The 12,052-nt window shown below is 36.2% G+C and overlaps 1 protein-coding gene across 2 annotated transcripts; it reads left to right on the top strand.

Annotated features, from left to right (window-relative positions):
- Window positions 1-2,010: 2,010 nt before the first annotated feature.
- On the top strand, window positions 2,011-11,627 carry aqp4 (aquaporin 4). 2 transcript variants are annotated; one of them, XM_008434068.3, is made up of 5 exons: window positions 2,011-6,654; window positions 7,018-7,435; window positions 7,528-7,692; window positions 8,219-8,299; window positions 10,031-11,627. In XM_008434068.3, the coding sequence occupies exons 1-5, from the start codon at window positions 6,593-6,595 to the stop codon at window positions 10,283-10,285; spliced, it is 981 nt and encodes a 326-aa protein (XP_008432290.2). In that variant the 5' UTR covers window positions 2,011-6,592; the 3' UTR covers window positions 10,286-11,627. The 2 variants fall into 2 exon arrangements, with proteins under 2 accessions (XP_008432290.2, XP_081454595.1); XM_081598469.1 differs by lacking the exon at window positions 2,011-6,654 and having other exon boundaries at window positions 6,671-7,435.
- Window positions 11,628-12,052: the final 425 nt, after the last annotated feature.

The following is a 12,052-nucleotide window of genomic DNA, read 5'->3' as shown; positions in this document are numbered from 1 at the left end:
GATATATGTATCAAAATAATTGCAATACAGAATGATAAAGCATAAACTAGAAAATTCCTGCAGAAATTTTAAAGGGGCATGCCAAAGTGTGCTCGTCGGCTTTGACGCAGCGCTATGATGTTAAAAATTAGCATTAATGCTAAAGAAAGCTGCAACGTAGTCAATAACCTTTGGAGAGGCAGAAGCATGTTTAATAAACTGTAGTTGTACCATTCATTATGTTAGAATTGATGCATAAGCTAAAATTAGCCAATATGCTAATGTTAGCTTAAATGCTGGCAGTAGCATGTGGAGCAACACGACCATGTTGTTTTAATTTTACTACTCTATTCAGTATACTAAACATGTCTAATTAATGAGAAAATTAGGTAAAAGCTAACTTTAGGTAAAAGTGCTAGTGCACTAGTCATAGACAGTGAAATGCTAACTTTTGTACAAATGCTAATGAACTGCCTTGCTGAGCATCACCGCTCTTTTCCTACGAATCCTCTTCTGCTCTCTCTGTCAGGTTTGTGATCTGTAGCATCGCAGGCGCTGCGTCTGTGCCGCTGGTTCCTTAAAGGAGCAGCGACGTTATTTTCTGTCCATAGACTTTTAATCAACTATTTATTCTTATTTATGTCAGATTTTAACATGGGGGGACATATGTGTAATGGTTATAGTCTTGAATCACTAGTATAATGCTGAAAACACAAGCAGTTGTAAATACCAGTAAACCCGACAGTGCAGTCCTGGGGAGCTGCAGTTCCAGACACTGTTCTGTTGCTATGGTAATTAATCCCCTGCAGCTGTGAGAGCCAAAGAGCGGGAAAATCCTCTTCAGACACAGTTTCTATACTTGGGAGACACCAGGCGTCAGTCTGAAGGACCCTGACAAAAAGCATAAGCCCTAGCAAATTTTTGTAAACATTGTACATGAGCAGGCATGTGTATCTATGTTATGACCAACTTTCAGACCAATAGGGCGATATTTATGCCTGTGAGGGGGATTTAAAAAGGGTTTTTGAGTCAGCCATAAACAGTCCTGTGTGTGTGTTTCATAGAGAAAGATTACTGATTCTGTGAGACACAAAATCTCAAATTTTTTCGTTTTTATTAATTTATGTAATCATTTTAACTCCGATCCCCAATAAAAATAATAGCAATAATGCCGGCATCGAGCCGCACGATTTGATACCACTTTTGTGGGTGGGCACGCAGCGGTACGAGCCGCATTAACGGTGACGGAAGAATAATAAATAATATACAGACATTCTATTGGGTGTAGAACAATAGGTGCCTGCCATGCAATGCATGGAGGCAGTACTGACTTGCTTCGCAAGTCAGTACTGCTCTCCTTATGCATTGCTATGGCATGCCCCTAATAACCTAAATCATAAAAATAAAAAAAAACTGACTTAAATTATAATACGGTGCATTTGAAGTAAAATGCAAGGAAAACTGATGGGGATTAAGCTGTGACTGTCCACTCTACAGAGTGTGTGTATTATGAGGCAAGCTATTGAACAGGTTTAGGGCAACCACTTACAAAGACATAAAAAAGTGGACATAAAAAATGTAAATCCCATTTTTTTATGTACAAATGAGTAATTGAGTAAGTTGTCGTCATTAATCCTTAATTTCTGATAAATAAAAAAACATAATTGCACAAATTTTGATTGAGATGGTTAGTATTAGAGTTAATAATCAGATAAAAAAATGTTTTGGAGGAATTTTTTGGTTTCTGACACTATTGCATGATAAAACACTCCCCGGGTCAAATTGACCCACGAACATTATTGCTGTACCTCAGAAACGAACATAATAGGAGGGTTAAGCATTTCAAGCAATAAATCTCCCAGGATTTAAATCAGTTTGATGGCCTTGTTTACAAAAGGACAGGCGAAAAAACGCCCAGGGAATAAATCCAGACTAAAAAAATAGTTTATTGCTTGAAACAGAAATTAGTTGTATTCCTTAGTTTGTGTACAACTATATGCTCCGCTCCTTACCTATTAGATTCCCTATTTTCAAACTGTGGCTTCCTAGAGAAACTGATATGTCAACAAAAGACATGCCATGGTTGTTAAGAAGATCAATATATGACACAGTTAGACAACGTAATGTTAAATATAAAGAGGCTAGACTGATAACATGGATAACTCTTTTCTGAGTATATAACACAGGGACAAGGATTATCTTTGGCAATTGTTCTTGCGTAGTAAAAAGCATGAATTCACAGCTGCACTTATTATATTAGCTTATCTATTTAAAAGGAGTAAAAAATATTAAATCCCAAATTGCTGCCAACAGAATGACAGTTAAGAATAGATCCAGAGGAACAAGTCTGTCAGAAAAACTATAGAGGAGAAGACTTAATAAAGAAGACAAAGTCTGGTTTATTTTTATTGGGACTGAAAAATCTACTTTTAACTGGATTTTGATTTCACTGAAACAGTGTTAGAGTGGTTCTAGTGAATTAAGCTGAACCAGTTGAAGCTGCTGAAGTAGAGCCAGTGGAATTGGGCAAGAGACATATACACCTACAGGCAATTTAGAGACATCCAGTTAAACTAATAATTTGTTTTTTGTAGAGCACACAAAGAGTATGTAAGTCACATAGTCTAATTAGAATCACGCATTTGTAAGACGTTATTCAACAATACTCAATTTCTATCCTGTGCAATTAAGTATGTGATTTTTTTTTTTTACTTTAAATTCATCTGCAAACATTCCCCTGCAAGACTTTGCCTGCCAAAAATTCACCTGCAAAGATGCCAATCCTGAGGTGACACAAGCCAAATCAATCAGCAGTGAAGCTTTTAGCCAATCGAATTATGCCACTTTGATCAATTGACACCAGGTCAGGGTCTAACTGTTAGGTCATGTACCTCTGGCCCAGCCCAATTCACTGGTGTCCCTTGATCGAAGGACTGTAATTTGAATTGCTATAAGCTGCTTGATTTGATTTAGATAATTGCTTTGACTTGAGTTATCAGGATATGTCCTCCATACAGCAAACGGTCAACATATTTTCAGGCAAATTTGTGAAGGTTGAATGTTTGTGGGTGAAATTTTTGCTGGCAATATTTTAAAGCAAAACCCTATCACACATCCAATTGCATTAATTATGAATTCAAAATTTCTTTCATATTGCTCCAAATTAAAACAATAATTTCCATTTAGAAAGGAAGGAGCTGAACCAAAAAATGCTAAGACTTCAAATTTCATACCTTGAAATTGGGCTACTCTTTCCAACACTCCCCCTTCAGCAAATTATAGCAATGCTCCTCCATGGTGCCATTTCTTAGGGGTGTCTTTTAATGAGAAACTGGATAAAGGGATGTTTAGAAGACCCGATGATCAAAAGTAACATACTACAAAGATGACACAATCTAACATTATAACAATGTTATGTCTTGATTTAATGATACTGACCACGTGACGTTGCATATCTGAAACTGTGAGCAGTAGTTTTAAATTTACATAAAACTGTTTTATTTTAAACAAACATGCAAAATCTAGAGCCATGTCCCTTGTAAAAGAGAGCGGATACTGCATCAACAAGAATAAACTGACTCAGCCACAATTTAGACGCATACAAATCTTAAGAATTTAGGCACAATTTTAATTAGCACAAGAGGGGCTCCTCTGATGTGTACGACGCCTGGAGGAACCACTGCAGTAGAAACCAGGAATATCTCATGATACTGAAACGCAGTTAAACGATTTATGTAAGTCATCAATAATTAAATGGATATGCTGTGCAGATTTACATTTTGATGCATAACGAGCAAGCCTAGTGGCCATATTTACTTTTGTAAATAAAACTGTATGCATGCATAAATTTGGCGAATTTTGGCTTTGATTTATTTAAGCATTTCAAACAATAAATCTCCCAGGATTTAAATCAGTTTGATGGCCTTGTTTACAAAAGGACAGGCGAAAAAACGCCCAGGGAATAAATCCAGACTAAAAAAATAGTTTATTGCTTGAAACAGAAATTAGTTGTATTCCTTATTTTGTGTACAACTATATGCTCCGCTCCTTAGCTATTAAATTCCCTTTCAACCTGAAAGTCAGTATTTCATGTTGGATTTTCAGTCACAGATAATATTGTGGTGAATATTCAACCCAATTTTGAAAAAAAGAAAAATCTGTGTGCTTTTATCTAAATAGATTAAGTCACATAAAGACAGAAACAGCTCCCAATTAAGCTTGGAGTGGAAATAATGCCTTAAGGGAGTAAAAATATTTAAAATCATTAGAGCCAATAAGCTGCATTAGCTTACATTTTATTGCATAAAGCTTATAATATAAAAATCTAATCTAAAAGAAATTTTCTTTCAGCATTCAGCTAATAATTAAAATTATTTACATATTATAAATGGGTTACAAGCCCAATGTAAAGTTGTGTTGAAAGGAATAATGAACTGTTTTAACAGGTACTGTTCAGAAAGTCATTTAGCACTGAGGAATCCATTAGTATTCTAATACTACTAAAATAACTTCCAGTCCAGGCGAGTTAATAGCACTGTGTGTGAACTGTGATGAGATCAATGATAGTTTTTCAAATAGAACATTTATCAACAAAATTTAGACAACCTTTGAGGATCAAGCTTCAAGTTATACATATCTGATTGTAAAATTTGAAAGCATTTAATTTCATTTCAAAAGTTTGAAGTCCTTGTCATGAAATAACACAGAAAGTACCAGAGTGACCGGAGTTTTTGCTGGCTGTGTCCGGTTGATCTGCCACATCTTCTCAATGTCAACTTGAGTTTCCTCTAAATCCTCATGTTGGCTCATGTGGACCATGTTCAACATAGAACTTGTGTGAGGCAATGCTTAGGCAAATATTAACATATTACATTTATCAACACATTAAAACCCAAAGCCGTGTCCTTCCAGAGCAAGGTCACTAATATGTTAAGGAAATGTTTGACCACAAAAAAAATATCCCAGTGTGCGTGTTTGTTCAGTGCTTGCACTGCTGGTCGTTGTTCAACATCACTGACATTTCAATTCATTTACTTATCTTTAAATGCAGTTGAAACCTGGATAAGAATGAGCATTTCTAGATAAGATTTTGTACTTTAAATATTTTTTTTCTTGTGGTAATTATTTGTATGTATTTATATGTTGCTAATTGTCTTGGTGGATTAAGACATTAATGTTTTACTGATTGTTAATAATCAGTTACAGATATTCTGTCATGGGCCATTTCTAAGTTCACCTTCGTAGCACAGACAGATTTGAGAAAAAAAAAAAAAAGTTGCTATTGTTTAATTTTATGTTGTGTTGTTGAACATCTTGGTTTTGTCATCTTTCTCTCTAAAGAGCTATCATATTAATGATTTAGAAAACAAATCCTGTCCTGGAAGCATTTGTCTCTTCCTTCTCTTTTGACTTGCAGTGAGAGTAATGTTTTATTCTACAGGTTTGTTATGCATCAATAAAACCTCCCATTCAAACCCTCTTTACACCCCTTGACTGTTAAAAAGGTTTTTGTTGAGGTTAATCCCCACAGCCTATATGTGTTCCACAATAACTAAAATGTGTCCTGTTTTACTGTTGAGGTGACTTTTGACAAAACTCAAAGAAACTTTTTTTAATTCTTTTCCCATGCTGATTAAGAAGACAAACTAAAGAAATAATTTGATGTGAAGTGCTGCTCTGTGGTAAAAGAAGAACAGAAGGAAAATTATATCTTTGTTTCTAGAAGGGGTCCCTCTTCCAAGAGTTTTGATACAAAAATATACAAAATTAATGGTAAAAATATGACATTTTTATATGTAGAAACATTACTTTGCAATGTAACTGGATTTTGGGGGTACGGTTCACTTAGTCTCAAAGTTTTTTGAGGGTCATCTATCGTCTTACCAAGATAAATGATCTTTGTAACAAAAGTTCTCACTACATCCTTTGATTTTATTGGTTTCCAAGAGGCAGCACAACATCCATTTAACAAAACAAAAGATAAAGTGACAAACATCAAGAAGGTGCTGTTATACGTGCTATGTCACATTCCACAGATGGTTGTGTCTTCCTGGCTTTCTAAGATGTTATTCCAAATGCTCTGTTTTCAGAAATGTGTTTTAAAAATCCACACTAGTCTAAATTACATATTCATATTAAATAGTTTTTTGGGGTTTTGTTTAGATTTTTTTTTGCCTGAGGTTTGTATATATTTTCCTCTTACGTAATTATTTTCTGAAATTGCTTTTGGAGAAACAACATGTCTTTTAAGTTTTTAGATCTGCACAGTTTAAATAAAATTCTCATTTCTGCCATCATGCAAAGCTCCTGTAGCAGCGTTCAAGCTGACTGCCTAACTGTGCTGACACCCTTAGATGAAAAGCATCCCCTTTAACTCCACCCCCCCTGAGGAGCAGGCTGTTTAATTCCTGTGAGGGGATGATTTGGTATCCGCCCAATAAAGCTGCTGGTTGCTGTCCCACGGCACCATGTGTCGCTCCGAGCTGCACTTCTGCACTCAAACAACCTGCTGGTCTTCTGGAAACCCTGTATGCCACAAGCATTAGGGCTTCAAAAAGCACAGATGTAATCAAGGAATTGCTGTCTCTCGTAATTTGACAAATCACCAGGACATATGAATGAAATTGCATCACAGACAACAGGGACAGAGAGAGACAGAACACGTCATTGCATCTGGTAAGTTTTAGCATTCATTGACTGCTAAATTAAAATATACTTGTTGGAAGTAATCTGTCTTTATCTTTAAATTTTATTTTTAAGATTTTTCCTTCATGCATGTCATTTTTAAATTTTGTTTAGCAATTAGAATCTATGGTTGGACATATTAATTACATTTTAATGTATTATCATACTAGTCTCTCTACACAATGCTTAAAGAGAGACATTCTGAAACAGAAAGTGGGTGTCTTAAATTTCTGGTGGAGTTATGTTTTGCCTAGAGGCAGCAGTTCTGATAGGGCTCAGTACATTCCCAGCCACATGCAGTCATCAGGAATATACAAATAGGATAATCATTTTTCTCATTGTTGTTTTCTCCAGGAGGTTTCTGTCCTGCTCGAACCGTCAGAGCATAATGGTGGCTTTTAAAGGGATATGGACCAAAAGCTTCTGGAGGGCTGTGTCAGGAGAATACCTGGCAAGTGTTGTCTTTGTGCTCCTCAGCCTGGGTTCCACTATCAACTGGCACGCAGGGGAGGAAAATCCCCCGCCGACCGACTTGGTGCTGATCTCCCTTTGCTTTGGCCTCAGCATTGCCACCATGGTTCAGTGTTTTGGCCACATCAGCGGCGGCCACATAAACCCAGCTGTCACTGCAGCAATGGTCGTATCTAGAAAACTGAGCCTGGCAAAAGGTGTGTTCTACGTGGTGGCTCAGTGCCTGGGCGCCATCACCGGAGCTGGGATCCTCTATGCAGTCACACCTGCAGATGTTCGAGGACATCTCGGTGTGACGATGGTAACAGCTAAAGCGCCTCCATTGCTCAATGTGTTTTTGTAACAAATCTAAGTGTTACTCATCATTTTTAAATAGAATATTGTGTTTTCAAGGTGAGCTCTAAGATCTCATTAGGACACGCGCTTCTGGTGGAGCTTCTCATCACATTCGAGCTGGTCTTCACTATCTTTGCCACTTGTGATCCCAAACGCACAGACCTAAGTGGTTCGGCAAGCCTGGCCATTGGATTTGCCGTAGCTATAGGACACTTATTTGCAGTAAGTAACTTTCACTGTAGTTTAGCTCAGTAACACAAAAATCACAGTAGTGATACAATAAAACAGCATCAGACAGGTGTGATAAGACATAGATGAACAGATTCTGGAACTTTCCACAAGGCAGTTTTAAAACCAACAAACTGTTTTAAAGATACACACACGTCAATAAATGGGGCAAGAATTAACTTAGAAGAAAGGCTGACGGTTCCTTAGCTGAACGAAAACAGGTATTCTCAGGGTGTAATTTGTCAGTCTGTGATAGTGTACTCTGAAACTCACATCCATGTGTGCAGATCTTTACTGGAGGCTGCCATCGCATGGCAACCAATCTCCAGAGGCTTCCTGAACCCTGCAGAGCAAATGAATGTGCAGTGAAAAAGATGCTACTCGTAACACAGCTTTGCTTGTTTAGCAAATGTTGAGATCACAGATCTATAAGTTATAATTTTGGTTCACTGTGAGTTTGTATTTAATTTTATAATATTTAATTCTTTAGATAAAATCAATGATTACATGTGTCTTTTAGATTCCTTACACAGGGGCCAGCATGAACCCAGCTCGTTCCTTTGGGCCGGCAATGGTCACACTTAACTTTGAGAACCACTGGGTAAGAGGCGACTGTTGAATAAAATGATGTAAGATTTTTGTAAGCAAATATGCTCAAAGTAACATTTGTCGAATTATGTTCAACGAGCTCTCTCCACACTCACCTCCTCACAGACGTTTGGAAAAACAGAATAATGAAAAACAGCAGGGGGCAGTAAACATGCATGGAGAGATTTCAAGATGTCTGCATAAACAAATGACATAAATGTTGATGCAGTTTTCTATTTACAATATAAGAAAGTTTAGAGTTTTATTCATCTGGTGCCAGCGTTGAGTGCTAAGTTGAAAGTCAATCCATGAGTCTTTGCTTAGAGAAATCATAAAATATAAGCAAGGATGTTTATCTGTGAAAACATTACATAAATGAATGATGATGAAAAAAAAACTGAAAAAAGTAACTTTATATCACGTTGGGTGGGTTAAATATGAAAGCTCTATTTAGCAGCTCCAAATTTGAATGGCATAACATTCTAAAGAGTGTAAGAGCTTTAGGATTTTAGCTTAAATAAACATGAAAAGCAATGGTATGTCAATAGTCGAATTTTTGTTTTACTACTTTGTTTTGGAAGCTCTCTGAATATTCAAAGTATATGACTTGCAAAACCAAACTGCAACATGCTATGTACTTTTTAAACACTCACATTGCTCTTTAATTCATTCTCTCTCAGACATCAAAAGCACAAAATAATCTAACGAATGAAAGAAAAATGTTATAAAAGGAAATTGGTATAAAGTGACTTTTGTTTGCTTAGTTTTTGTTCTGTTTTTTAACCCAGCGTAATTAATTCCCATTAATCTGTATAGGTTGGTTTCAAAGTGTGATTTTGAAGATCAGGAGGTTTTGTCAAAATAGCTCTGTTGTTTAGTCACTGAAATGGTTTAGTTTGAAAATGTAGCAGTAGCACAACCAAGGGGGGTTGTAGGTCACGGCTTCTGGCTGTCAATTAGTTTGATCGACTAATGTGCTCAATATTAATATTTATTTCTATTAGTATGATTTTTTTTATCCTTCATCGTTCTCCTTTTTTTAAATCTGAAACTCAACCATTTCTGGTCCTGAGCTCAGTCCATTTATGGTCACATATTTACCGTATGTAAGTACAGTAAAATTAGAACCTAAAGATTATTAGGTAGTTCCAAAAAAAATCAAAGGAAGATTTTTGTCAAATATTTTTTGTAATAAAATCTAGAAGACCAAGTTCTGTTAACATCTGCACCCGTAAATAAAACTGGAAAATTTATTTTATTGATTTAGATACTGTAGATTAATTGATTCTATTGCTGGCCCCCACTTAAGCATTCATTAAAGGGGAAAGCTCTCTTGTTTATTAGACTTTGTTGTGACTTTAAAAACATTATTTCCCTCAACCTTAACTAAGCAATTTGTTCAGAAATGTTTGGTTAATTTAGAATCAGAGCAAGAAAGCAAACACTAGATGTAATGATGTTTAACATCACTCCAATATCAACCTCCAAGTTTATTCTTTTTAAAAACTACAGCATCCTTATATAATTTTTTCCTTCGTAATCACATAATCACTTAAAATGCCTCCAGGTTTAAACCTTAAGTGCTATAAAAACTTTCCTGCACCTTATGTTACAGTGTAACTCAAGTCATATGAAATAGAACTGATTGTGTTCGGCACATGCAAGATAATGCAGACATTAAATATTGAAACAGTCACTCATTAACCAACTTGCTAACAAGGGTGTTTCCTCTCACTTATTGAAGGTGTACTGGCTGGGTCCCATTCTAGGAGGAATCTTGGCTGCAGCATTGTATGAATACCTTTACTGTCCTGACCCTGAGGTGAAGAAGAGGCTGAAGCAAGTCTTTAAAAAAGACTCAACCGGGAAGTACAAGGTGGTGGAAAGTGAGGAGACCATCATAAAACCAGGCTCCGTCCACAACATTGATCTGACAGAGAAAGTGGAAAAGAACGATTCTTTCCAGGAGTCGTCCGGAGAAGTACTGTCCTCCGTATGACTATCACGTGCACTGGAAATGGAGACCAATTTGTAAAGAAGAATGGCAATCAAACTTTGCGGTACCAATCTCGAGCATGTCGCCCTGCAGAATGTCATTTCTGTCAGACTCACACCAAGGCTGTATTACCTCCACTGTCATAAAGTTAATGCATTACAGCTAAATCCTCCAAACATCTGCAGTCGATTCAATACTCCTCCCCAGGAACCTTCTGAATTGTTGTTTCTGCACACAATGCACCCTGCTAAAATGACAGCCAGCAATGCATTATGGCAGGAAAATATGTGTCCAGGGGGTCAGCCAATTATGTGGGGTCATCCCATGTATCGGAGGAGTGAGGAAGAATGTGCAGCCTTGTTATTTTTGGATTAGTGTCACATTTGTTCTGCCTTCTGAATGTGTAATAAAAGGCAGGATTGTCCTTGTGATCATTAAGCACATTACGGATGCGATGCAATGTAAGACAGCTTTGACAAGCTACATGGGCAGAGCTGTATTACAGAGCTCTCCATTTTCAGTGCATTAATCAGGGAAACAGCTTGTTATGCTTTCTGCAAGTTCATCTCCACTTCACTGTCTGCTACTGTACGACTGTTTTCTGATTTCCTTTCATTGCAATTCTTGTTATTTTCTTTATAGGTTAAATGTATTTTTTGTAGCATCTTGTATGACTTGTCATGCAGAGGCAATTCTAGCATGAATGGGCAAGTACATATATGTAAAACACCATGCTTCAAGAATAGAAAAAACAGCAACTTCATCTATTTAATGGAGATTTTGAACTTTATAAAAAAATAAGGAACTAACTTGTGAGATTTTTTTAAGAATAAGTCGATTGATATCGTCATAAATTAAATAGTGTTTTCAAAAATCTCTCTCAAGTGTCAAACTATCCAATTTAGGTCTGCTCTGACCAGCTGTTCAGGATGATGAAATGCAGCTCAGGCTCCTTCAAAAAGAAAACTGTGAATAACAGTAAACAACATTCAAAAGATAGTTTGCAATATTTTCTTGCACGCACTTTTTCCAGAAAAGCAATGTGCCCACTCCTCTTTTCCTTGACATGCAAATAAGAAATATAAATCTTATGATGGAAGGAACTTGTAGATAACTTCTTATTATTGTTGTTATTGCTCATAGTGGCCCATGGTAAATTGCTGCCCTTGGTGGTAACTCGTGTCACCCATTATGAAATCTGCCACTGGATGCATAAGCTGTTATATGACATAAATATTTAATTTACAAAGGTGCGTTTGGCTGATTGCTTTATTCCCTCAGTTGTTTTGCAATTTGAAAGTGTAAGATGTTATTAAGTTTTAATAAAAATGAAATTCTGGATTTATCAAGGATTCTTTTATTATTGATTTTTAATTTTTTTTTTTCTTTTTATTGGACCATTCATACATGTAGGAGAAATATACACTGCTCAAACAAATAAAGGGAACACTTTAACATTTAAGTGAACACTGAAGTGTTCCCTTTATTTTTTTGAGCAGTATACTTAACCCAAAATGTAAGGAAATTTGCATTTGGTTAGTTTCTTTGTTCAAACAATGCTTTTGATAAATATAACTCATAACAATAGAAATTATGTTAAGTTCCACAGATGAATAATAGCCATTTGGCTATTTATGGCAATTTAATATTTAGAAATATTAACTCATGTGCATTTTTCCTGTCAAATAAATTGATAAATTAAAAGTTTGTACAGCAACAATTATTAATCACAAACATCGCCTTTTTGGCGTGGCGACGCCAAAAATTAAA

The sequence above is a fragment of the Poecilia reticulata genome, chromosome 17 (genome assembly GCF_904066995.2).
Source record: "Poecilia reticulata chromosome 17, P_reticulata-male-v2, whole genome shotgun sequence".
Lineage (NCBI taxonomy): Eukaryota > Metazoa > Chordata > Actinopteri > Cyprinodontiformes > Poeciliidae > Poecilia > Poecilia reticulata.
The sequence above is the reverse complement of the archived record's forward strand: the minus strand, read 5'-3'. Positions and strand labels throughout refer to the sequence as shown.

Coding starts and splice junctions, on each gene's coding strand:
- aqp4 (XM_081598469.1), top strand. CDS start 6,905: ATGTTTTGCCTAGAGGCAGCAGTTCTGATAGGGCTCAGTACATTCCCA. Junction 7,693..8,218: donor CTATAGGACACTTATTTGCA/GTAAGTAACTTT, acceptor TGTGTCTTTTAG/ATTCCTTACACAGGGGCCAG. Junction 8,300..10,030: donor TTAACTTTGAGAACCACTGG/GTAAGAGGCGAC, acceptor CACTTATTGAAG/GTGTACTGGCTGGGTCCCAT.